General features: G+C 47.7%; 1 protein-coding gene across 1 annotated transcript; it reads left to right on the top strand.

Annotated features, from left to right (window-relative positions):
* Positions 1-2,615: 2,615 nt before the first annotated feature.
* LOC142787585 (uncharacterized) lies at positions 2,616-26,635 on the top strand. Its single transcript, XM_075884745.1, has 9 exons — positions 2,616-2,699; positions 3,455-3,554; positions 4,849-5,171; positions 6,470-6,698; positions 8,506-8,602; positions 12,743-12,865; positions 17,437-17,620; positions 22,936-23,107; positions 26,278-26,635. The coding sequence occupies exons 2-9, from the start codon at positions 3,542-3,544 to the stop codon at positions 26,400-26,402; spliced, it is 1,266 nt and encodes a 421-aa protein (XP_075740860.1). The 5' UTR covers positions 2,616-2,699; positions 3,455-3,541; the 3' UTR covers positions 26,403-26,635.
* The last annotated feature ends 357 nt before the right edge of the window (positions 26,636-26,992 follow it).

Below are 26,992 nucleotides of genomic sequence, written 5' to 3'. Positions count from 1 at the left end.
CGACCTCCCTATATCACCACGTCCAACCAGATGCTTCTGGTTCTTAGAGTCGTGAATACGTACCGGGAACTTCGAGAAGCCCACTTCGCTAACCAATACTTACGTCTTGCACAGACCCATTCCGGTCGCCACCTCTTGGACCGGCTACACATCAAACACGATTATCCTATTTAGGAAAGGGTGAGAGTGCCAGAACCTTGGATACGTGACCTCCGGGTTGGACCCCTTCTCCGCAACATGTCCAGAGAAAACCACAGCGGTCACCACTAGCCGCGCGCGGAAGCGTTGCAGTGACACTTTGGTCAAGAGCAACACATGTTCTACTGGACGCTGCCGGCCCGCACCATGCGGGGTGGTATACGGACTCAGTCATACAAAACACAAACACCGTAAACGGGCTCACTTTCAAAGCCTACAGCGCAACACACGCGGAGGAGATTGCCACCGCTCTGGCTCTCAGCTATTCCTCTTCTAAACATATATCATCACCGACTCAAGAGGTGCCTGTCGGAACTATCAGCAAGGGTGAGCTTCTCCGCTTGCTCAGCGCATACTGAAACCTAGATGCCGTTACGTTGATCCAACTCCGCGCGATCTGGTTTGGGCACCCGGTCACCAAGGACTCGGGAGAAACGAACAGGCTGATCAGGCCACCCGCGCACTGTCTTCCCAGGCTATCTCCTTGTCTTTGGAGGCATACTCTCAATCAGACGATTGGGCCATTTGATTCGAAGACATTACCAATTACTACAAGGAGGAGCACCACCGGTGCTATCCGGATCCTTGTAAAGGACTGCATCGCACTGATGAGCGCCTCCTTTCCTAACTGTTTACCAATACTGTACTGTTACCGGCGGTGCTAAAGAATTTCCATTCATCGTTTGATGGCACGTGCAGTTTTGTGGAGAGGTGGCTGACACCTTCCGTATAGTCTGGGCGTGCCAGTCAAATCCATTTATCCCCCCCCCCTCCAACCACAACCCCACCAGACAGGACTGGTAGGTGGCCCCGCTCGGCTGTCAGGACCTGAAGGCCCACAAGGCCCTGGTTCAATGGACACAGACGGCGGTGCTTGCCAATGGAGCTCCTGAATAGAGGTTCCACCTAGCGCTATGAGGGGAGGAGGCCAGTAAGGCCCCAACGCAATCGCCTTTTCGTAACCATTTGATGGTTATAAAATGCTTACCACCACTACCACCGCCGACACGGTGGACAGCACGCCACTGCTTGCTGCACGATCACGCCGACGGGTGGGACACCGCCGGGGCAAGCTTCCCGCTAGAGTGCGCGCCTCTTTTCCGGCCGTCGCCGGCGTTGCGGGTTAGCGAAGCCGATCGCGTTCGCGAATGGTGACATCGTGCCTGCAACGCCGACGAGGCGCGAGCTAGGGAAGCCGAACGCAAGCGTCCGCAGTGTAAGACAAACGTCACCGACAAGGTGCGACTCAAGAACGCCGATTGCATTCGAAAACAGAGACGGCGCGTGGGTAACACCGACGAGACGCGAGCCGAGGAAACCAAGCGCAAGCGTATCCAACACATCGCTCCTCCCGTGTCATTGCGTTTCAAACAAACGTTTACTCCAGTAAACTCGATCTACACCGAGATTCACTTCAAACCGTTCTCCCAACTCCCGCGTCGACGCCCGTTTCAGCCGGGTCAACGCCGTGCGCACCGCTGCTGCTACGCATCCCATCAGGGTTCCCTTCGGGGAAATGGTCCATAGTTATCTCTTCTTTTTTAGGAGCTTGCTCCTTTGCTGGAGGGTTGTCTCTTGTCGTTGCGCTAGTGTGTACGCTTGTGCTCATTTCTCCCACTAGAGGCGCAACATCGGTTCTTCCTGTAATGGCCACAATAGCTGCGATAAGATATATAAAATGGTCGCTTCGTGCAGATGCCATGAAATCTATAACGTCATGAACAGAGCTTAGTAATTAAAATTTCGTGGACAATTCTGTTGTTTTCTGCTAGACATTGGAAGTCGTATTAACTAAATGATGTCGTGTACACCCGTTAACTTTGTATTCACACACGGCCTGTCTGGTGATATCTCCTCTATGCAACTTTTGTTTAGAAAGCGAAACAATAGAACATCTAGTTTTATTAGGTCGCTGATATAGACTACTTGGAAAAAGACTTCTTGTTATTCCTTTCTCGAAGTCAAGGCTGAATATCAAAATTGAGAACATAGTTTCCTTCGGTACTTCGGCTTTGGGCTTCAGCCACAAGAACACTTCTGATGCCATTTGTGCTTACTTTCACTAAACGAAATGAATGAGTAATTAACTGGTCATTTGTGTCTCATTAATGCAGTGATAGTTTAACAGAATGAAATTATTCTTTTATTATTATTACCTTTTTAACCACGTTCATTTGTAGTCAAAATAACGACTATACTGCCTGGTCTGAACGGGTGGAAAAAACAAGTATTGCACTCTTTTGTTTTAGGCATCGTATTTTTCTCACCAAAATGTCTCATTAATTCATGTAATCAATTCTCGGCTGATCCCTTTGAGTGGGTATGAGCCATATTGGAGACATCTTCATCATCATCATTATCATAATCTTCAGCATCATCTATTACATCGACGCCAAATTAAATTGCGGCTTTGTCCGCGTAAATATTCGGTAAACCGTAACCATAGGTAATCCAAAATTTATTCGTCAATAATGAACCTTCCAACGTTGGATCATTGAGAGGTGAGTTCAGCACGGCAGGATAATAATCCGTTTATATGTGCTAGAGGGAGACTGTATTAGAAAAACAGATTTGGCCGCCATCCATATATAAACTCTTCATAGGGATTGGGAATGGGATTATGGTTTCAGAAGAGAGCTCTATATATGGTATTGCTTGAGCCAATAATGTGTTGCTTGTTTAAGGACAATGCCATAATCACTAGCGTCCGCCTGTTTTGTCATGTCTATTGTTGAACGGAAAGCCACGTCCTGGTGATCTTCAACTACATGTATATTTGGCAGGCTTTAAGCTGTATCAGTCTTAATTTACTATTAAGTGGCGTTTCACATCCCGAAACCGCGAGATGATTATGAGAGACGCTGTAGAGGTGGGCTCCGGTGATTTCGAAAATCCGGTGTTCTTGACGTGTATTCATATTGCACAGAACGTGGGCCTTGACCATTTCGCCTCGTCGAAATGTGACAGGGTTTATTCCCAAATACACTAACTCATAAAATACAAAATGTTGGTATACAGCCGGGAAGTGGGGGTGGGGAAGAGGGGCTACAGTACTTATGTTGCAAATATGTTTAGTGTAAAGTTGTCTACCAACCTTACGTCTGTGATTTTTGTGCTAAAATAAATTCTGCTTGTATAGAAAATATGCTCTCAAAATTTTGTTTCGTTGATTGATCGACTTCGCTTTTTTATATGGGGAGTTTATTCTTAGCGATAATAGCGCATAAACCATTATTTTTTGCCCAATTGTTTTCAGGTCTGAACTTCATCCGCTTCGCGCGGTTGTATACGGCGCCGAAGGCATAGTAGGTGTAATCATTGGACGACGCCGATTCCCCGGAAAATGCTGCAACCGGGTGAGCTTTGACAGAACGGTACAGTCTCTAAAATCGCAGCCGATGCTCTAGCATGCATCACTGGAGCGGCCCAGGAAAGAGTTAGATTATACGAGTACTTCGCCACAAAGAGGACACACTCATTGCGTGAACAAAGCAAATGCTGGACAGATTTCGAAGACATGCGACTTAAACTGGTATAAAGTGCATCATATGCCGTTAACAAGAACATGCCATAAATTCTTCAGTTGTTTTCTCTCTCATCAGCTATTACTTTTCAAGTGCTGGTCAACAAGTCGGGTATATTTAGGCATGAAGATGCCTCTTTAACATTAAGAAATGATTGTGCACCAGTCGGAGCGTTAGACACATATAGGACATATATGCAACTAAAGAAAAAAATGTATGTGGCGCTCTCTTTCTGATCATATATTGGGCCCCCAAAAAAAAAGGTCGTCACGTACGAAGACATTTTCAGTACTTATCATGTCGATCAGCAGGTAAACGAATCCGGACCATGGCGGTTGCATTTTCGAAGGAAGTGAAAACGATTGAAACACATCTGCTTAGATATAGACCATTCCGACCGATTTTCATACCCTTCCGGTGCGGAAACACTCATAATATAGTCTTTTTGGTACGCTAAACCCCAATAAAAATCCCTAATAAAATGTCTTGTTTTTTTTTTAAATTTGAACACCTTTATGTGCTACGTGGTGTATCACGGGGAAGGTTACAGCATAGTGTTTTGTATGCAATAGACAGGTTTTGACCAGATATTAGATTGACAAAATTAAATTCTAGCATACCACGTGACGACACTATACTTTTTTTAATGTCACGTCTTCTTCACCACGTGTTTCACGTTGTGTGACGCACGCCGTGACGCACAGAGCTGTACGTAATGATAAACCAGACATTATGCTCCAACTAAGTTCATGTCCACGTAGAAATGTTACGTGGGCGGGGGAGATCTTCGTACAAGCTGTCTGTTCTCTTTTAATCAACATTTATGTGTTCTGAATACACCAATATTTAAGGGAGTGTCACCGCTACCCACCTGTCTTGTCTGGTGACACCACTACATGCACCCATACATTCACATACAACCCATGCGGTCCCCGAGTTCCTCTTTGAGCTAAGTGAGGGGCCCGCTGAACAGAGAGAGCCTCGCCAAAGGCATTCCCTGCCTTCGGTGAGGTGAAGTATTGCAGACAAAATTTATTTTACCTTCTTTTCTTGTGAGCAGCTGCAGTCACACGTGACATATTGCAGTTTACAGAGCTGCAATCTTTCCATCCAATGCATGACGCAGGCTCTCTGTGGTCCCAGCTAGTGCGAGTCGCTTTCCTCGCATCACGCCATCAGCTCCTCCTTCAGCGCCACGCCATGCACCATGCCACGCCGTTACTCCGAGGCTGTCCGCCGGCATGCCTTCGCATATCCTTGGCAAAATCTGCAGGTTTGGTTTACAAAGCTGCGGCTCGGGATCCCCGTTTGCGCCACCATCGCTGTGCTCATAAGGCGGTCACCTCTGCGCCCACTGAGAAGAGTGTTCGCCAGCTGCTGAACGAAGTACCACCGCTCCCTTACAAAGAAAGGAGCATCGAGATCACCACATGTGGTGACCTCTACAAGGTCAGCTTGCGAACGATAGTGTCTGGTAGGCATGTCGATGGAACGAAGTCCAAGGAACACTCTTGTGCTTAGACTTAGAAGCAAGTTAAAGAATGCCATGTGGTATGAATCAACACGGAGTAGCCCTCTATACGATGTGCATCATAAACATTTGGCAATTTCAACGCCAATAATCATTGGTATTTTATCAGTGCCAGTTTACCATATGATATTTACATGAAGAGCATCGCTTTACCCTGGAAGACATGTGTTAGCCATTTTAATCACCTGATCACATTAACGCACGCAAGGGGAAATCGCGCTAATGTTAATGTTTTTTTTTTCTTTTTTAAAGAAGAAGACATGTGCCGACCATGACGATGTGGTGTTTCCGTACTTACCCTACTGTAATACGGCACTGCTGAAACGATTCATTATTGATGCGGTAGGATGTTATTGCACAACTGATATTACAGAGTTCAACAGCGTTGCTTGCCCAACGAACTAGTTTGTGATGGGGGGGGGGGGTTGTTGAAGAAAGTAACGAGAAAACAGAAAAACGGACACAGCTTCTCCTATACGGCTCTTTTTCTTGCATTCGTATTTCTTCGCTTGGAACCAAGATCACTTGACCGGGCTCGTCGGGTTTATAGGGTCACGTCTCGGGACGGCCTTTCTGTTTGAGAGGGAGAGAGAGAGGAGAGGCGTAGGGCATATATGCACATATTGTTGACTTCCAAGTTTCGGGTGGGTGACGAGGCCCTTGCCTGCAAGTTCAAGGGTCTCAAACGTGCCCCAGCAAGTAGGTTGCACCCACGAAATTGTCTTGGGACAAATTACACCTTCATTTTATTATTATTTATTTATTTGTTGGCTGGTAAGGCCACCATGATGAAGGTTAGAGGGGAGAGAGTCCGAAGTTATCCGGTCATAAAATTAGCTAACGTTGCCATTTGACAGGTGGCCTTTTCGATACGTTTTCAAGAGAGTTGACGTTACATTTCGAGAAAAATTCCGATTCTCTTGAGAATGGCTGAAATATGGAAATCTGGACGCTGAATCTTAAACATAGCTTTTGTTTCATAATCTTTTACCACATGGTAAAAGATTACATGACATGGCAAAAAAATAATGCTTGAGAGCAGTCATGTCGTTGCAAACCATGAACTCACTAATGGGGAAAAAATATGAGACAAAAACGCTGGCCGGCCCACTAGCAATATATCTGTGGCCCGCATGCGGCAAGGAGGGTGCCTGCACGAGTTAGTGTTGTTACTCTATCGATAAGACCTTAACCATTTCCACTTTCCGGGGCACAGAAATGGCGAGCCGAACGTCGCCGTGGATACGAGCAGGCGCCAGAGACGGGGGCTCGAGTACCTGTTGTGTACATTCACACAGGGCTCGACCGCATGGAGCACGGCGACCACACCGAGCGACCATTGACCGTGATGTTAACGGGGGCGCCGGGCAGGTACCAGTACTACAGCTACAACATCCCTTTCCTCGACAAGAATGGCGTGGACGTCCTTTGCTTAAACTGGCCCGGTATATGACTGTTTTGCACTTACTAGCAATGGCATAAAAAGGCTTCAGCTTTCGACTGCAATATTAACAGACCACCATTTCCCACCATCTCAGAAGGTCTAACTCGTTCCGTGAAGCTGGTGACTATTTTTAAAATTTTAACTCGAGTACATGCATATATGCGTGTATACAGTTTAATACACGTGAATACATGAAGAGCGCGTTCGTTTTCAACGCAGTCATGCACATTTAAGAGTGGACTTATGATGTGGTGGTCAAGCACTACATGACTGAATGACCATAGAAACGTATCAACATACATGACACACAACTCCGTGCTTGCAAACTATAGCTGTACTCCCAGAACGTGACGTTCGCAAGATTTGATGACACTGTCGTCACTTATTGTCGCAAAAGATCTGACGGTCATCCTTATGTTCACTTGGCACCCACACCACAACGCTGCAGACTCCGCTTCTTCACCAACCACACTGAATGAAAAGGGTATTAAAAAAGTTAGGAGACCCTCAAGCTCCGCCTTTAATATAGTTGACCGCGATAGCGATATGTTGTCCCTAGTGCATACTTCAAGCAGTTAGTGCATGAAACGTTTTCGAACTTTCTATGCACCCACTACGTGGCCTTGAGGGAATAGGCGTAGTAGCGTGTGTGCTTTTTGTAGTAGGCTACTGGCTTCAAACCACGAAGTCATTATGATAATCGCATGTTCTGACGCCCGTTGGCAATGGGCACTTGTTCCTCGCATTATCACTACAATGTTTCATGGTGTATTGTGAAGCATGTGTGCAGTACGCGTGGGCTTGTAAAACGTGAAAGTAACTTTCAAGCAGTAGAAGTCATTTTCAGTGTTTTTACAAGCGAACGCATGGCCGTGTGTTAGAACATCCGCTTGCCACGCAAACGACCCAAATTCGATATCCAATCGCACCACAACGACCCGGTTTCGATCTCCTCTTTGACCAAGGATTTTTTATTGTTTATTTTATTTGCATCGCTCTCTATTTTTCGGTCACGCATAAAATGGTGATTTTTGCTCACAACCAATGACGCCGAAGCCGACATTGTAATTTCAGTGACACGAGCTCTCGCTTTTAACGCTATCACGTTAAAATCGACAGGCACGCAAAGCGAGAGCTGACAACCAAGCCCTCGTATAAGTCAGACCTGTAGTCAAGACACTAGATATTCGCGCGTGTTTGAAGCCAGTATACCTAGAAGACGCACCCCTCTACAAATACCTAAGCGTAAAGAGAGCATGCACAGACCTCGCCTTTGCCAAGTTCAGGCTAGAATCCATTGAAGAACCATTGGTTCTACATTTCGTGGACCACAATGCAGTAATAATTACGGAAGCCAGACAGAATGCAGCCCTCAGTACAGCCTACGAGTAACTTATGACCAATAAAACACTGTATACACCGTGCACACGCGTTGTCGCTCATTTACATGCGGGAGTGGGTGGGTGCTTCCCATTGTTTCGCCGACTCATAATTCACATAGTGGAGATGCGTGGATTTTTAAACGTACTTTACACGTTATGCTTTAGTCCAGTTCTATTTGTCGGTCACAAGAGCATTTGTCCTTTCATTTAACCTTACCCTATTCTGTGAGCCATCTTTTATACATAGTATGCATTTTGTAAGCAGTGTAACCACATCTATAAGGTGTAGTGTTTCAACATATATCTCTTTTTATGCGGCCTCTGTCCCATGTGTTTTAACCGGCTACGTAGCCCTTCTTTGGGTGGTTTTAATGTTGTCGTTTAGATTACTTTTTTACAAGCAGCTTTTATCCTTCTTTTCTCCAGACTTCACGTTTTCAATGGCGACCGGATACTGGTGGCACAGCTGCGATGAGAAGACCAGTCTCGTCAGTGATTTTCTCAAGAAACTTAGAATCAATAAGTGAGTATTATTGAGGGCTAAAACCTGTTTGTATTCTTTCCGCTAAAGAGCAGCTACATATTAATTCTCGACGATTTCTCTGCACTGAATGTCCGATGCACATACACAAGGTTACCCTGCTATCTTTAGCCGGGGTAGAAAAATATGCGTTCGCAATGATGATGCGACCAAATGTATGTTACTGGAGTACATCCCACAAGTTTTCGTTTCCAACTTAATTGACCAATTATGCATGATTAACCAACTTCTGAAGTAACAAGGCTAGCCGACAATTCTATGAAAAAAATTGTAGATTGGTTTGCAAGAAGCCCAATGAGACAGTTTTCAGCATTATCTGTTTATTATATTTTTTTTGCTGACTACATATGGCCGCGAAATACAAAATAAACCACGTGACATGCCCGATTGCACCCCGTATTCCACCGTTCCCAAACGTTACGTGCGAAAGACCACGGTACATGGCCGGGCGGGCTGCCTAGGCAGGATGGCGATGATGATTGATTTGTGGGGTTTAACGTCCCAAAACCACCATTTGATTATGAGAGACGCCGTAGTGGAGGGCTCCGGAAATTTCGACCACCTGGGGTTCTTTAACGTGCACCCAAATCTGAGTACACAGGCCTACAACATTTCCGCCTCCATCGGAAATGCAGCCGCCGCAGCCGGGAATCGAACCCGCGACCTGCGGGTCAGTAGCCGAGTACCTTAGCCACTAGACCACCGCGGCGGGGCGATGGCGATGATGGTGGGGGCTGTGCGATGACGTACGTTTTGCTGGCAGCGACACAAGCTATAACTTCGTCGTCTGCGTATCATTGTCCGGAACCATGTTAAGGGAACCATAATAATGGTACGCAGAACGTTAGGGAACACTGAAATCATTACGCGGCATGCCACAGGAGATAATTTTAACATGAACGTGTTTTAAGTTAGGGTCCACAACGACTACACTGACGTATTTCCGTCATGGATATGACGTTGTGACATATAAACTAACAGTTTGCAAAAGAAAAAGCTAAAAACACTCACCATAAAATTCACAAAGTGAGTGATGTTAGAGGAGCTCGCTGAGACGTGCACGGGGCGTGTCTTGGCGAGAACATTTCTGTAAGAAGGCTTCTTAACGAGCCGACGCATGATGTGTACGTCGACGGCGGCGTTGTCGGACACGTTCCGCGGCCAACACTGTACAGTGTTGGCCACGTCGATCAGCACACGTTAACCTCCTGCTCCTCCATGCCATCTTATAGCCGTTGCCATGAGTCAAACGCCTAACGATCATAAATGGCAGACGTGGAGCTATCAGGTGATGTTCAACGGGCCTGAGAGCAGGCAGGTGAGGGGGCTGGGGAGGATATGGGTACCCGCGCGTAGCACTATATAATCATAGGAACTTGTCACGCGCAGCCGTGCCAACGAAGCGACGAGAACAAAGTAGATGTCGTCACAAGGAGGCAAGCGCGCGGGCCATCAAAAACTGACGCTTTGTAGGAAGCCTTCATGTGAGCACGGCGCCGCTTCCTCCGGCACGCGGCCAGCGAGCACCTGCTACCACTGCTGTACAACGTACTAGACTGTAGGCTTCCTAAAGCCTTGGGTGGCTGCGCGTCATATAGTGAGGATTGCTGGAATCACCGAAAAACAGGAGACGTGGAAAGGTGTACACTGGCAACACTGGTGTACACGCCGGATGCCACCGCCTGACTGGGCACGAGCTTGAGAAGCTCGCCGAGCAAGCTCTTAGATGTTACGTCTACGGGCGTCGAACCCGCGCGACTCTTCACTACGCAGCGCGAAACCACTCGGCCACCTAGCGTTCGTTATCCAGCTTACTAACTGCAAGCTAAAACACCATATGCCATAGATTTTCCTCAAATTAACTAGAGGGGACTCTGTCACTGCGATCGCTCAGCGACCATGAGACTGATGGGCAGTACACATTTGCCTAGTCTTTGTACTTGCGGCTTCGTTTATTGCTGTGTTTCGGTTTTGTTTTGAAAGAAAAATTCAACCCTTTTGAACTTCGTGACCCGATTTGGAAAGGTAACTAAAAAAAATTAAGGTGGTGAAGCGCAACCGCTGAGCATTTGCTGATTTTGGTTTTGTGAGAAAACAGCTTCAAGCCACACGAACACACGTGGAGCCAAAACCAAGCCTGAAGTACGAAGATTAGACAAATGTGTGTACTACCCATCATTCCCATGCTCACTGAAGTGCCGTGTGTTGTAGCTCCCATAGACACTAGCGTTGTAGCTCCCATAGACACAGGTCTCCACCGAAGCAGCCAAAATTATGAACCGCAGAGCAGAATACTTCCGGAACGGCAAAATTGTACCCAAATACCTCAAGTGGATCCCGGCGCACATGGGGGAATTAAGCATCGAAGACACGACCATCTCTCAAAACCTCAATGAGAAGACCCACCGAACCGTGCCACAACTAACCCACCACGGCTCGGACAGCGACGGCCCGGCCCCCCGCACCGACCACAGAAGAGGGAACGACTACGGTGAAGGCGATGGGGACGATGAAGGTCATGACAATAATGAATATGCGATACAAGACGGCAAAGACAGACAGGCCACGTATCATGACACATTGGCACACTGTAAGCGACAACGAGAATATCCGCCACCACACAAACAGCTAGACAGATCTCAAAGAACTGATTCGCGATGATTGGAAACCAGAACCTTATCAAATCCAGTACACCTGAAGAGAGTAAATTCCAGACATTATCCACAAACAAGCTGTACCCTCTGTAAGCACGAACACGCAGATATGGCACATATGCAATGGCAATGCACACAGGTCACAGTAGTGTACCGAGAGGACCATATAAAACCGGACCATCTCGAGGAGCGTTGGCTAAGTGCGCTGACTAGCTCAGATCTGCACGACCAACTGTGGGCAATCCAGCGGGCCCGGACAGCGGTGGGAAGGCTACGCCTCACCGCACAAAACGTCGGTGTGGCCTGAGTCTGGGCCGGTAACCCTGCAGGGTTTCTTTTTTTTAATTTATTAATAAAATGTTTTCTATCCAACCGAGAGGAAATATCCTGCACTGGCATGAGACGCTACATCTATGCGCAGCGGTGAGTGGACGACGCTTCCTTTGAACTGTCAAATACGACTCGTAAAGGTCCAAGCAAATCAGAAGGTCTAGTAGTCTTCTGCTTCTTCGAACAACAAAGGCACTGATTCAGCCTTTTTCACCGCACCCCACTCCCCGCGCTGCACGAAGAACGAAACTGAAACTGTAGAAAAATGTCTGTAAACAGTTCGCTAGCTACTCCTATCCAATCCGAACCCTGTACTTCCAATAATTCCCATAAAGGTACACGATCGCAGCACCAGATTCTTCTCTGGGTATCATCGTATAAAACCCTACGCAAAAAGAATAACAACTGCGGCAGTTCGAGCTAGTTTGGTGTATACTTGTGCGTTCGTTTCATGCATCCTTCGTTGTGTGGGACTGTGACAGTTGTTAGTCCGCGATCGTCCTGTGTATACGCTCATTTCGTGCGTGCTTTGTACTTGACGTGCGCGCTGCAAGTTTCGTTCTGTTAGCCGTTCTTCGCAGGTGGTTACAATGTGTTGTGGTAGAATTCATTCCTCTGTCTTTGTAGCGATACGCAATACGATACGCAATAAGCGCTCAACTACCTCTGTGAAGACACGTCTCATTTTCGTATTATACCAATTCCTATTCCTATGACAGAAGGATCAGCCATGTTTATTTTTTATCTGTATACCGCATGCATCTGAAATGGCAGCAGAACACTAAGAATTAACAAATGTGAGGTTAGAAACTCTCTAACTGATCTTATCACAAACCTATTCACAATTTTTCCCATAAAACCTTTGGCTAGCTTCGTTGCATCAAACCTAAGTCTATTAATCAAGCGTTACAAGGCAATTGAGCTAGAAACAAAAAAAAATATAGTGGGACGTACTCCTGCAGGTGATCTTCATAGCGCAAAGGCGTGTTTTTCAACCCTGAATATCTGGCTAACCCTTAATAGCGATTAGGTTTTTATGCGCTGGATCCGAGTTAAAATCTTGTTTATTTTGTGTTTCCCGTTAATGGGAGCCTATATTTTGCGCACACGTGTTAATTGTAAGTCTCACGTTTTGCAGGATCGACATGCTAGTCTGCCACAGCACAGGAAGTACTCCTGGGGTGCAGTTTGTGGCCGAGGAGCCCAGCATCGATGTCAAATCCCTGGCTCTTCTTATGCCAGCCGCAACCCGATACTTCAGGTCAGGTCATATATCCGAACCGGTGCGACAGTCTTCTGCTTGTTTTGTAAAGTTTAGACGGGCGCTCATGGTCAAAATATTTTTCTGACCTAGTTGCTATTGAAGCTCGTTAGTTCGAACACAAAGGAAATTATCAAATTGTCCGAATTAGGTGGGGTTCGAATTGAGCGGGCGGGCGCTAGAATTAATGGAAACCACACTACACTGCGCATGCAGTACACAAAGAAGCCACTTCTCGACTCGTTATCGCAAATTAGGCGCTACTAGACGATCATGGTGGTTGAATTTATGTATTTTGTGAAGCTCTAACAGCGAACAGAATCGATCAGTCGGTGATACGCCAGAAACAAGCATAGACATGTATTTATGTAAACAGTGTGAGGTGTTGAAAGTGAGTTTCGAAATTTCGCTGTGCGGCAGTGGTAACAGTAGCTATGGCTATAAAATTTACAAGGGCTCTTAACGTACACGCATGCAGGTGGCTTGAAATCTCAACATTAGTTTCAAGTTGTTCCTATTGTTATTTTATTTGTTTATTTTTAGTTTTTATTCATATTTACTTTTTGTTCAAGATGGGCTATTTGCAGAACATTGAAACTTTGCAAATTTCATCTTCGGGGAAGTGCCCCGCGCACGCGCGAGGCTCCAGCCTGGTGCGAACGAATCAAGAGCGGCGTGGAGTCATCCAAAAAGACAATTTCCTCCGACCTAGAGGTAGACATGAAGGATAGCAGGCTAGATCATCTGAATAAAGCCAAGCAGGCGCTGCTACTCCAATGGAAGGCACAAAGATTCGCCTGAAGGTAAAGGAGAAGAATCTTGGAGCTCAACAAGAGTATCGAAGATCACTGTCGAACCCTCTTCAAGTAGCAATGGGACGAGGGCTCTGACTCGATCTATGGCCAGATGCGCAATGACAAATCCTAGGGCTTGCTCAAACATTTACTCAACGAGGACCACACAAGGCCGAATGATAGACACACTCTCGCCAGAGCCCTCCACGAAGCAACCAAGTCTTGTTCCGGAGATGAGTTGGCTTCCGAGCTCATGAAGAAGTACCTGCCCTTGAAGCACAGGGACGAGAAGGTCCGGTTTCCCGAGTACATCTGCTCGGTCCGTCCGGAATTGGACGAAGACTTTACCATGGCGGAAGTCAGGCAAGCCATTTTTACACTCAATGGCAAGTCCGCGCTAGGTCCCGATGTGATCACCAATAAGATGCTGCGGAATCTTGACGATGGTTCATTTGAATATCTTACAGAGAACATCAAGGAGATGTGGAGAAACGGCAGCGTCCCAGAAAAATGGAAGACTACCATGACCGTCCTGATCCCCGAACCAGGCAAGACTCCGAAGATTGATAACCTACGACCCATCTCTCTTACGTCCTGCGTAAAGAAAGTGGCGGAGTACGTTGTCCTCAACTGATTAGGCCAGTATTTGGAAGACAACAACGTCTATACTCGCAACATGAATGGCTTCCGAGCCAGCTTGTCGACGCAGAACGCCATGAAGATGATCAAGCATCAAATAATTGACGTCAGTACCAGGGACACCAGGGCCTTGCTCGGACTCGACCTCGAGAAGGCCTTTGGCAATGTTCTCCGCTCGTACATCCGGACTTCTGTCACGGACCTCGAGCTGGGCCCCAAACTGTACAACTACGTCCATTCGTTCTTGACCGGGAGGAAAGCGAAACTGCGAATTGGTGACTATGTTTCTGACAAGAAGCTGCTGGGCCCACGGGGTACACTGCAAGGCTCGGTGATTTCGCCCACTCTATTCAACATCTCCATGGTCGGCCTTTCAAAGAAACTGGCCCAAGTCGAAGGTATCAACCACACCATCTACGCCGGTGACATCACAATCTGGTGCACCGGCGGTAGTGAAGGGCAAGTGGAAAGTACCATGCAAGAGGTGGTAGAAGTAACCGAACAGTACCTCCTACCTGCCGGACTCAGGTGCTCCCCGACTAAGTCCGAACTCCTGCTTAACCGAAAAGAAAAAGGGGGCAGACCCAAGGCTTGGAAGCCGGTCTCTGAAAGTGGCATTCACCTGTTTACTCGGAGCAGCGACCCAGTACCCAGGGTCAACACCATCAGAGTCTTGGGTATGTTTATCAAATCACGTGGCGCAATGGCACTGCGTTGTGCAAGATTACTGCAAACACCGACAACGCTTTTCGCCTCCTTCGAAAAGTCATTAACATATGTCGGGGCCTCAAGGAGGACAACCTGCTTCGGCTCATCATTGTCTTTGTGCTGTGTCAGCTCACTTACACGGTGGCCATGCACATCTGGCTCAGAGCAGAGCGTGACAAGCTTAATGCCCTCATAATAAAAATTGTCAAGAGAGCCCTCGGGCTGCCCGTCAGAACGCATACTGAGGACCTCCTTCTGCTCGATATACACAACACCATGGAGGAGACAGCCGAGGCTCAGGAATGGGCCCAGCTAGCTCGGCTCTATACCACGCTGGCCGGGAGGCGCATACTAGAATGACTTGGACTCGCCACGCACCATGAATTTGGCTAGCAACACACACCCAGATAAATAAGGGAGAACCTCGTCGTTGCTCCACTGTCCCGCAATGTCCATTCAGTGCACAACGCAGGTCGTCGCAGGGCAAGAGCGGTGACGATACTTTAGCAAATTTCTAAGAACAAGATCAGGGCAAGCTTTGTAGATGCCGCCGAGTGCCAAAATGACAAGGCTTTTGCGGTTTCCGTTGTGGACACGCAGGGCAAGATTATCAACTGTGCCTCGATTTGGACGACGGACCCCGAGGTAGCCGAGCAAGTGGCCATTGCACTCGCCATGCAAGACGGTCGGAGAGACAGCATGTACAGCAACTCCAAAGCAGCCGTCAGGGCATTTCAAAAAGGCCGGGAAGCATGGCAAATATACCTTCATATTTTGGCAAATATCACCTTCATATTTTGAGAGGTGAAAGAAACAGTGACAGCGCCACACACAGCATCTTCTGGTTCCCTGCTCACGTCGGGGCAATTGAGGGGGTTCCTCTGTACCTTACCGAGTCTTCCCACGAGGCTGCGCGTGGCTTTACCGACCGCGCTGCCCTCGGATCGGGCGAATTTCCTCCTAGACTCAGGAACGCTCCTATAGCACGCACAATGAGATAACGAAATTCTTTTCTTTAGATAGAAGGTTCTTGCCGCCACCTCATACCAAGCTAAACAAAGCGCAGGCGGTCACGCCCAGACACCTGCAAACCAACTCTTACCATAATCCTGCGTTCCTTAATAGTATCTATCAAGAAATTTACACAAATAGTTCTTGCGCGCGTTGTGGTGAGGTTGCTACCTTGCCTCACGTGCTCGGGGAGTGCGGGTCGCTGGGCCCGACGATCAACAAGGAAAAGTGGGACACGCTCCTGCGAAGTTCCGCCTTCGAAGATCAAATCCTGGCCGTCCAGCGTGCCCGTGATCGAGTAGGCATGCTAGACCTGTCGGTTCCGTCGTGGAATTAGCCAATTGCGCGTTTTGTCACGTTTGGCCGGACCAAATAAAGTTATTTCACTCACTCACTCACCTGACCATAGGCGGTGGCGAGCTTTGGGCTGGGCGGAGACCACGCGCTGAGACGTCGCTAAAAGCGCTTCAGTATATCGACGGAGCCTATCACTGTTTACAAACATGAAATAGGTCTGTATAATGGACATGCATAATGTAGAGTAGCAAGGGGGCCGGCAATGAAAGCGAACGTTGGGAAGAGTGATGCAAGGGTAAGTGATGTGAGAGCAGGCAGGAGGGAGAGGGCAAATCATTGCATAGCCTTGTAGAGTAGGATATGGCAAAAAAGAGGGGAGGGGGCAATAAGGATCCGAAAGAGAGGAGAAGGAAAAGGGGGAGGGGAACACATGCAGCGTTGCTGTTTCCTGCCCCCGCCTCATTTTTCTTTTCATTGGAAATGGCTTAAATAAACACCTTAAACTCTGAGCTATGCAGGAGCATACCCGATCAACTTCTGTAATCTTATTGACAAGTCCAGCTTGTGGCCCTCCTGATTTTGCTCGTGTTGAGCGAATGATGGCCCATGTGTTCATATTGGGCTATATTCTGACATAGGATCAGGAAGAGAAACATCGAGATAAAATGCAGAAGGGCCTACCTGATTAAAAGTTTCGTTTGCTACTCTGCCCTGAGTGGTGGCATCAGAGTAGGAAAAATGTGAGCGAGAGATGAATCTGCCCATGCAATACTTCTTTCATTCTACCCTGAACCATAATAAAGAGAAGCCACCACGTTTAGAGTTGTTTGAGCCCAATGTGACAATGGCTGGAACCAGAGACCGTAGTTTCAACTGAGAGCAATGAACTCTGAAGTACTGGTTGGCTGTTCTCGAAGGCGGAACCACACTGGCTATGCAGAGATGTTATGCGATTTTCCTATGACAGAGAAAAAAATCTATTAATCATTTCTAGTTTTATAATTTCCCGAATTAAAGAAGTGTCGGTGCTTTATTTGTTCCTATTTGGGGGGGGGGGGGTGAATGTTCTGTGAAACGGTTGTAAAGAGGCATAAATTAAACGTGTGGACTTCGCCTTTGCAGGGGCACGCAGAACAAGGTGCTCTTTAGTTCTGCGTTTATTTGGGCGATGAAGAGTCGACGAGGAGTAGCCTTCTTGGCGCCCTTCTTCCAAGTGATTGCGGATCTGATCAGGCATCCGAGCAGGGGTAATGCTTATGGCGCCTTCTTCGCCTACTACTCCAGCGTCGGATGCGAAGAACGTAGGGTACGGCAATGTACTTTGTTTCATTCAGGTCTACGTTATGAATACCTGATAACCTACGAACATCACCGAACAGCAACCGATTCTCTAGAACGGTGTGTGCATGTGCGCGCCCACACGCGTTGCATCCTCTCGACGCAAGCCCCCGTGCACAAGCTGTTGCATCATTGCTTGGTAAACTGGCTTAAATGTCTTGCCATAATGTTTGCTCCGGAAAGAAGGGGAAATTTACGGGCTTGTTTTTTTATTTTGTTAGACACAATGTAAACGAGAAACAACAGACAGACAGCGATGTCAAGAAAAGTATAGGGGATCTTATCTTAGAAGTAACTCTAATGCAAATCTGAATAAAACAAGTAGACAAAAGATAACTTGCAAACGACAAAGATCAAACCTGCAACTTTCGAATAACGCGACCTATGCTCTACTACGAGCTACTGCGGCGGTCATATCTCTGTCCACTTCATAGAGTATTTATTTATTGACATTGGCAGCACCAAGCACTGGACCGAGTTGACTGGCGGAACATGGTAGCGGCCTTTGTACTGCAGGCGACGTAGTCGGGCTGATGATGATATATTTCCATTACGGCTATACTGTTTGCCTGTTCGCGTCCCGTAGCAAGTGATCATATTACGAGCTAAGAATTGAGAAGAATTTTCCAACAAGCCCACATTGCAACTCGCGACGAGCTGGGAGCTAGACAATGATCCCTCGCATGCTACCTCAAGTCAGAAGTCTGCCAGAACGAGACTTTCGCTATGAATGAAGGAAATGAGTGTAAATTTTAAAGCTCATTTTGCGCGCGTGCGTGTGTGTGTGTGTGTGTGTGTGTGTGTGTGTGTGTGTGCGTGCGTGCGTGCGTGCGTGCGTGCGTGCGTGCGTGCGTGCGTGCGCACGCGCACGTTTCTACCATCTTTTTATTGTTGACAGCTAGATTGCAATTACTTTATTATAACATCTCCTATAGCTTCCTTGGCATCATTGTGTGCTAGTTCTCATTACTATTGTGGTTAGCGAAAAAAAGGACCATCTCTTTGAAAGGAACTCTGATGGGATGTGAAGCAGCAGTGGTGCGCACGACGTTTCTTCTCTCTTCTTCACATCTTTAATGCCCTCTTCCCCTCCCTACAGACGCTGACCCGTCCTCCCAATTAGGGCTGCAGAAGTGGCGTCCTTTCCTTTCCTGAACCACTATCTCTCTATCTTTCTACCTCCCGACGTTGACCCGGTTGAAACGGGCGTCGACGCGGTTGCTGGAAGAACGGTTTGAAGTGAAACTCATGTAGCTTTTACTCGAGTAAACGTTTGTTTGAAGCGCAAAGACACGGGAGGTGTTACGCATTGAAGACGCTTGCGCTTGGCTTCCTTGGCTCGCGTCTCGTCGTTGCTACTCGAGCGCCGTCTGTACTCTCGAACGCACTCGGTGTTCTTGACTATAGCACCTCGTCTGTGTCGCTGATTTCCACTGCCGACGCTTGCATTCGGTTTACGTGGCTCGCGCCTCGTCGGTGTTGACGTTGCCATTCGCGAACGCGACCGGCTTCACTAACTCTCGCAACGCCAGCGACAGCCGGGAAAGGTACGCGCACACTAGCGGGAAGCACGCCGCGACGGTGTCCCGCCCGTCGGCGCTATTGCGCGGCAAGCAGGGGCGCGCTGTCCACTATGTCGGCGCCGCGAGATTCTCGAGGCGCGCGCACCCGCCGGCTCGCGGCCTCTTCTCGCCGACAAATGGGGATAGGTGTCGTGGGTCCACCTGAGAAAAGATTTTTGAAGGAGGGTGAAGGGTGGAATTAAATGACGCAGTAACTGTACCTCAATGAGTCCACATGAGAAGTGGGCTCGAGCGTTGCGAACGGTGGAGAGGGTGAAGCGAGAGAGAGCTGACTCGCGGGGAGCATGGGGCATGTGAGGGAGAGAGACGTCACCGTGCACTGCTAGGTGGGCTGAGCTACTGGGCACCACTTCAGCACCTGTGGCGAAAGAAGCGGAGCGGAAGAAGGGACAGCGTTACACAGCCTAGTCAAAGAGCTGCGTCGCATCTAAAAATTACACCATCTCCCGTAAAAGAGAACCATGTGTAAAGGCGAAGCAGCGGGTGCTAACGCTTACTCATGCTCAGAAGAAAAAATTGGCAGCATATCCACGGAGTGAATGATGGAGAGTGGGGCGAAGCATTCGTCCGTCCATTCGTTCTTGCTTCCGTCCGTCCATGCGTCCGTCTGTGTGACCGTCCATGCGTCCATCCGCGCCCGACCGTGCGTGCGTCTGTTCGTGCGTCCGTCCCTGCGTTCGTCCATGCATCCACCCCTGCGTCCGTTCATGCGTCCATCCATGCATCTGTCTGTGTATCCGTTCGTCCATCTATTCAACACTCCAGGTAGCACCATCTCACATCTTTTCATCATATATTCCCCATATAGAAGCACCGCCATCCAGCGGACATTCCAAGGACTAAACGAAAGGTGGCACACGCACAATTTCCTACGGCTTGCGCTTCGGGTCTACTTCCCACCTCTAATCCCCTCGAGTTCATGGTATACTAGTTCACTGTATTCATGGCACTGCGGCTCAACGCTCGCTAAAGCTTTCTAAAACCAAGGAGGTTACGCCCAGCGAGTATAACGTAGCAACCTTTTCCTGTCAGATAGTGCTCAGTGTACATGCCAATGGCTGCTAATGGGAAGTGAGATACAGGAGAATTCGGCTTTTACATTCTTACGGCTTGCGCTTTGTATCTACTTCCCACCTTTAACCACCTCGAGTTCATTCATGGTATATACTAGTTAATTGTATTCATGGCACTGCGGTTCAACGCTCGCTAAACGTTTCTGAAACTAAAAAGGTTACACCCATCGAGTAAAACGTAGCAACCCTTTCTTGTCAGATAGTGCTCAATGTACATGCCAATGGCTGCTAATGGAGATTGCAGCGTGCGTGTTAACTAAAAGCCAGATGCTCTTGTTTCTCATTCCCCGTGAGCAGCGATTGACATGTACATTGAGCACTATTTCTTATTGTTCAACAACGCACAGAAGAAATCTCTCACCGGCACCACCTTGGAGGTCAAAATGTTATACTTGTTACATACTACAACGGCTACGAGGGACGAACGGATGTCGTTATAAGGAGCTTCGCCCCTAAAGATTTGGGGAGGCGCAGAGCAAGCAGTGATGGACTGGTGTTTCGTACTCGAACAGGCCAATCGCTGCTAATGGGCAGTGAGAGACAGCAGAGACCAATTGGACACAGGGAACCACATTCCGCTTTTAGCTGACGCGTGCGCTGCGAATTTTTAGTGGTCAATAATGCACGAAAAAATCTCACACCGGCCCTACCTTCGAGGCCAAGATACAGTGTGGGGTTGCCAGTGAATGGTTGCGCCGAGCGAGCAGTTGGTTTGTTCAATTAAGACACTCAACGCTAGCAAACGCTGCCTGGGTCGGCGTTCCGAGGTCAGAGAGGGGGGCGTAGGAGAGGAGGGCGAGGTTGGTGGGATGCGCAAGAGCAATGGGGGTGTAAGCGTCGCGGAGAGGGCTTCGGCGGCTGCATTTCCGATGGAGGCGGAAATGTTGTAGGCCCGTGTACTCAGATTTGGGTGCACGTTAAAGAACCCCAGGTGGTCGAAATTTCCGGAGCCCTCCACTACGGTGTCTCTCATAATCATACGGTGGTTTTGGGACGTTAAACCCCACATATCAATATCAATCAATCAGCGTCGCGGAGAGGGATGCCTAGAGAAGAGAGAGGAAGAGCGAGCGTAAGCTGGCAGACGCTGCCTGAGTCGACATTACCGGGCGAGAAAAAGGAGCGTAGGAGAAGCGAGAGAAGTGAAGGGGACGAGCATGCGTAATGTGGTGTGAAAGCCGCTGGGAGGGATGCCTGGAGGAGAGAGCGGGGGAGCGAGCGTAGACTTGCAGACGCTGCCTGCGTTGGCGTTGCGAGGTGAGAGAGAAGGGAGCATAAGAGAGAGAGAGGGGATGCGCATGCGCACGGGGGTTTAAGCGCTGCCTGGAGGGACACCTAGAGGAGAGAGAGGAGAAGCAGGTGTAGGCTTGCAGACGCTGTCTGCATTGGCGTCGCGAGGCGAGGGAGGGGGGTGTAAAACAGAGGGTAGCGGGGGAAGGACGCATGCGCGGCGAGGGTGCCGCACCCGAAATGAGCTAGAGCAGAATATGCTTCGCATCTTTCGCATCCAAAAAAACGAGCCTTTAAATTACACTTCTTTCCTTCATTTCAGGCACCCGGCAATGCAGTTCACGAGATCTGATGGTAGCGCCAGAGCACACAGCCTAGCGAGTAGGTGCAGCAAAACCGAGTCTTTCAATGCATGGCCTAGCAACTAGACGCAACGAAACCGGACTTGCACGTGCATATCATTTTCTTTTTTAGTTGTGAGCAGGGGGGTCATGGCAGCTTATGTAAGTGCCCAGGAAGCGTCTTTTGAAAACGCGCCAAAGAGGGAATTGACACTTCAGCGTGTCACTGTGTTCAGCATGCGTTTCATTTTCTTAGTATCCCTGGCGGTCGGTGCCAACAAGGCTGAGGCGGCCCGAAAAGCTTCGTCGCGCCCTTAGGTCCACTGTCGGGTGCCTATAGCGAGGGTCTTGTTCTGGCAGTCTTGATGCCTTCATGTAGTATACCAGGTATTATTGGCCTGCTGCCAGCTTGTAATAAAATCATGTGACACGTGACACCAACAGGAAAAAGTGTGTTCCACACTCACCGTAATATAAGCAAGCGGCCCTGACTGGCGCTTCCACGTTTCAAGTGAACGGAGGGATGTCCGCCCCCGTAGCTCAGTGTAAAGGTCCCAGCCAGTGGCAAGTTATCTTTTCATCCACTATTCTTTCTTCACATTTACAATACAATTACTTCTCATGGCATCCTCTATACTTTCCTTGGCATCATTGTCTATCAGTTCTTAATCACACAGTGTTTAATACAATCTTTGCCGCATCCTACGGGACACAAGCCATTGTTATTGTAAAGCTCTCTTTAATGGTTAGGCCATGAGCACGACTGACATTTTGTTGAGCACGACAGCTTCAATAGTTCGGCCTTCAGCAATGTCTAAAACAGCGCTATGCGGAACCATGTGGTTAGGTGGTCTGAAGTCCCTACCGATCACGGATGAAGCAAAGAGGGCATGCACAATTGAAGTGCGCGCTTCGTCGATATGTTGAACGTGTGACAGTAAAAACAATGTTTGGAAGTCTTCCCTTACTAGGTCTCCAGTGTATCTAACTCAGATGCAACTTTGTGATGTCCTATTGCGGTCAGTGGCGCTACACCATTGTCACCGTATCGCCCAGGTTGAGCAGCAGTTAGCAACAATTCGAGACCGCAAGATGCCCACTCTTGTGATGTTCAGCGACAACGACAAACTCCTCTCAAAGGAGGACAACAGGACACTGCTGCGGAGGTTGGGCTGTGATACCGAGAGAGCCACTTTGTACGGCAAGGGCGGGCACCTAATCCGGAATGGTGAGAATACCTATATACATCATAAGCAGCGCAGGCAATGTAGCATCGCTATGCCAAAGAAGCAACATTACGCAGTTCTTTGATCCTATTTAAAATGTATCCTGTGGTAGGAGAGCTAGTACTGAATAGAGGACTCGAGTAGAAGGTCACAAAACACGTGCGCTCACCAGTTTCTGAACTTCCTTCGGAAGGTTGCAGTCGACAGACTGTTACACCTCTGTGATCCCTGGATTTTTTTTTGTAACTCACCGTGAATACGGGACTAAGGAGTAAATCAGTGAGCGTGACGCATACGTGCATGTCGGCATTTTTCTGTGCATTTCGCTTTGTGTATTCGTCTACTTTGCTCGTCTTTCTTTTTGTTGGCTATCAACTGCATTCAGTGATTGAAACGCCCCAAAATCAAGACCACGTAACGCGCGTATCTTCGTTCCCAGCATCGACAGTTCTAGAGCCCTTGCATCAGAGCCAACATAACCTGTAGCAGCCAGATTTGCAAGATGTGGCGCGGTTTTCACGAGGTACTGCTCATTGCACTGGTTGTACTAAAGAAATGATACCACGTATCGTTCTGTGAGAACTAAGCAATCAAGGCTTCGATTTGGTCTGCTTGAAAAGAATCATTGGATAAAAAGAGAAAGATACCGACCACAAAAGAACGAAAATGTACTAAGGCGTTTCGGCACAGAGAACAGAAGCCTTGTGCACAATCTATTGTGAACAAGGCTGTGAACAGGGTTCTGAACAAGATTGTGAACAAGGTATGGTTGTTCATAATTTATTGCGAACAAGTTTGTGAACAGGATTGTGAACAAGATTTCGAACAAGGTTGTAAACAAGATTGTGAACAAGGCTCCTGCTTTGGACGCTAAACGTCTTAGTAGAGTTTTATTGTCTTGTATTCAGCGTCTTCGTCTTTTTATTCAATTACGTGAGTACTGTACACCGACTTGTCCAACACTTATCCTCTCTACAGAGTCATAAGTACACTGTCGCCCTTTATAAAGGGGTACAAACCAGTGCGTGGCCTGCACTCTCTTCGGCGGCCTGCTAGAGCATCACCAACCGACAGCCACAGGAAGTGCTCGTATTTGTCCCTTCCGAACTCTTTCGTCTTCGCTAGTCTCGCGGTGCACCCAACAATCCTGTCTTAAAAAATAGCCTGACTTTCAATACAACTTAACTGAGTTGCGCAAAAATTTTAAGAACAAAAGGAAGACACCTGAACACAGTGCACTGGACCCAGGTGTCTTTTTTGTTCGTTATTTTTTGCGCAACTCAGTTAAGACGAATTTATCAACTCGCCCAGCAGTCCACTATTTCAATACAGTAGGGTTATCCCATGTCAAATCATCCAGCATTTATCGACCATCGCGAAAATGGCTGTACAATTTCCACATGTTTCTCGAAGATCGAAAATTGTACTGGTCGTTTGTTTTCGTTGCCAAAAATTGTTCTCCCTATTTATGAGTCTGTTGTTTGGCGCCAACTTAGCTAGAGAATGTCAAACGACAATTTTTTTTTTCGAAAAACGTTTTTTGTAATGCACTCAACAAACTGATATTTGCGGCAAGATAACGAAGTGATCTAACTGTGAAATTATTGACCTTATTTATATCAATTCTTGGGGAGCTTTTCGCACGAGCAATATTCAAAAAAGTTGCTGAAGTTGGGATCTTTCCTGAAAAAATATCATGCTCAAAAAACACAGATAAGATGTGTGCTGGTGGCCTGTTGAACATGCTACAAATTAAAGATAATTTAAGCACTGAAATTGAAGCATGTAATCTGAAAAAATTGCAACATTCACTTATTGGGGGAAAAGCTGTGTATTCAGCACCGAAAAGCTTGTCTTGGTAGTCGGACTAAAAATATGCGCGATATTTCATTTGAAAGCCCCATGTATGGGCTAAAGTAGGTGAAGTTACTAGGGGGCATTATTTTTTAAACTTAAAGAATATTCTTGGACGTTATGTGTCTCCACCAGTTTTTCGCGTACGTAACTCAAGCGGCCTGACGCACTAGCAAGGACAATCTTCAGCAGAAGCCCACTGACCTGCGATACTGACTGCAAACTTGGTGCTCTCTACAGATCAATTGAAATGAGAATGGGTTTACGTTTCATTGTCAACAGAAGTGCACTACAATAAATGTATATAGCTCGAGTGTAGAGACTACTGGTCGGGCAACTTGTATTGGAACGTAGATGAAAACCCCCTCCCATTTCGATTGCTTTGTAGAGAGCCCCAAGTTTGCAGTCTGTTCTGTATAGCAGGTCAGTGGGCTTCTGCTAAAGAATGCCCTGGCGAGTGCACCATGCCGCTTGAGTTACGCAGGTGCAAAAATGTCGTTTGACGCCCTCTAGCTCAGTCGGCGCCTAATTAGAGACTCTAATAAACTGATTGATTGTATGTGTGGATTCAGGTGCAAAAATGTCGTTTGACGCCCTCTAGCTCCGTCGGTGCTTAATTAGAGACTCTCAACTGATTGATTGTATGTGTGGTTTAACGTCCCAAAACCGCCATGTGATTGTGAGAGACACCGTAGTGGAGGGCTTCGGTAATTTTGACCACATGGGGTTTTAACGTGCACCCAAATCTGAGCACATGGGCCTACAGCATTTTCACCTTCATCTAAAATGCAGCGCCGCCGCAGCCGGGATTCAATCCCGTGACCTGCGGGTCAGCAAAAAAGTACCTTAGCCACTAGACCACTGCGGCGGGGCAACTCTCATAGATAGGGAGGGAAATTTTTTGGCGACGGAAATAAACTAATAGGACAAGTTTAGAACTTCGAGAAACACGTGGAAATTTTTTAACCATATCCGTGATGGTCGGAAAAACTCGGGATGATTTGGCATGGAATGACTCTATAGCCAAAGATTGCGCACTGGCTTTTAGTGTCATCTATTGGCAAACAAAATAACGAGTCGGGCCAGCCGTTGGACAAGTGCTAAATAAGACTCCCGCTTCGGTCTGATAACGGGTTGTGCTGCCAAAAGGGAACGCGCTTTCTTCAGCCATCCGTTGATGGTGTTGTTGACAGCTGCCGCAGACCGCCGTCCACAGCTTGCGTGTTCCCTTTGTTGAAGTACGACAGCGTGCATGTGCTTCAGCACTTGGCATGTAAGTGCGGGTTAATGACATCAACGCTTCCCTCTCCACTCGCAGGCAGTTGCGACGACGTGGTGAAGGCAATCGAGTTGAGGGATGGATCACACTACGGGTTCGTACGCTACCCAGACATCTGCAACAAGGCCTTGCTTGAACTCGTCACCAGGGTGCAAGGACGTTAGTTCAAATAGCACTGGTCGATGCTTGCGACAGCGCTCTTGGATTATCTTCTGGAGTGTTGATGTTCATGAGCACTATGCGAGTTATAGCTGTCTTCGACCACACGTGGTAGACTATGTATGTATATATTGAGCGTAATGGCCCACCTTGCGCACACTGTACCTGTCCGCAAAGTACGTACACGTCCTGGAAGCATAAGACGAATAACGCTGCTAGTGTTCAGAATAGAGCATTGCTCTAATGTATTGTCCGATTCTCGTTTTATTCTACTTATTGTTATTGTATTAGAAAACGTTTGCTTTTGCACATTTACTCCGTTCAAGCGTTTTATACGCCATCGCTGGTTTCGGTCACCGTTTCCTGTGGCCCCTGCCTTCATAAAGAACTACTCTCCCTTGCGACCTTTACACAAAGAAGTAAAGCGGAAACAGCAAGAACAAGTATCACTTGCAACTTTTTTCACCAAATGAGAACCCTCATTTTATTGAAGGATGGAAGCCTGGCTTTGCCTTGTGTTTGTGGTGGGGGGGGAGAGGGGAAGCGGGAGTACACTCATAAAAATGGGATATTTTTAACGGTTTGCGCTTCAGCC

This window comes from Rhipicephalus microplus, chromosome 2 (assembly GCF_043290135.1).
Source record: "Rhipicephalus microplus isolate Deutch F79 chromosome 2, USDA_Rmic, whole genome shotgun sequence".
In the NCBI taxonomy this organism is placed as follows: Eukaryota; Metazoa; Arthropoda; class Arachnida; order Ixodida; family Ixodidae; genus Rhipicephalus; species Rhipicephalus microplus.
Note: the sequence above shows the minus strand (reverse complement) of the source record. Positions and strands in the feature narration are given on the sequence as shown.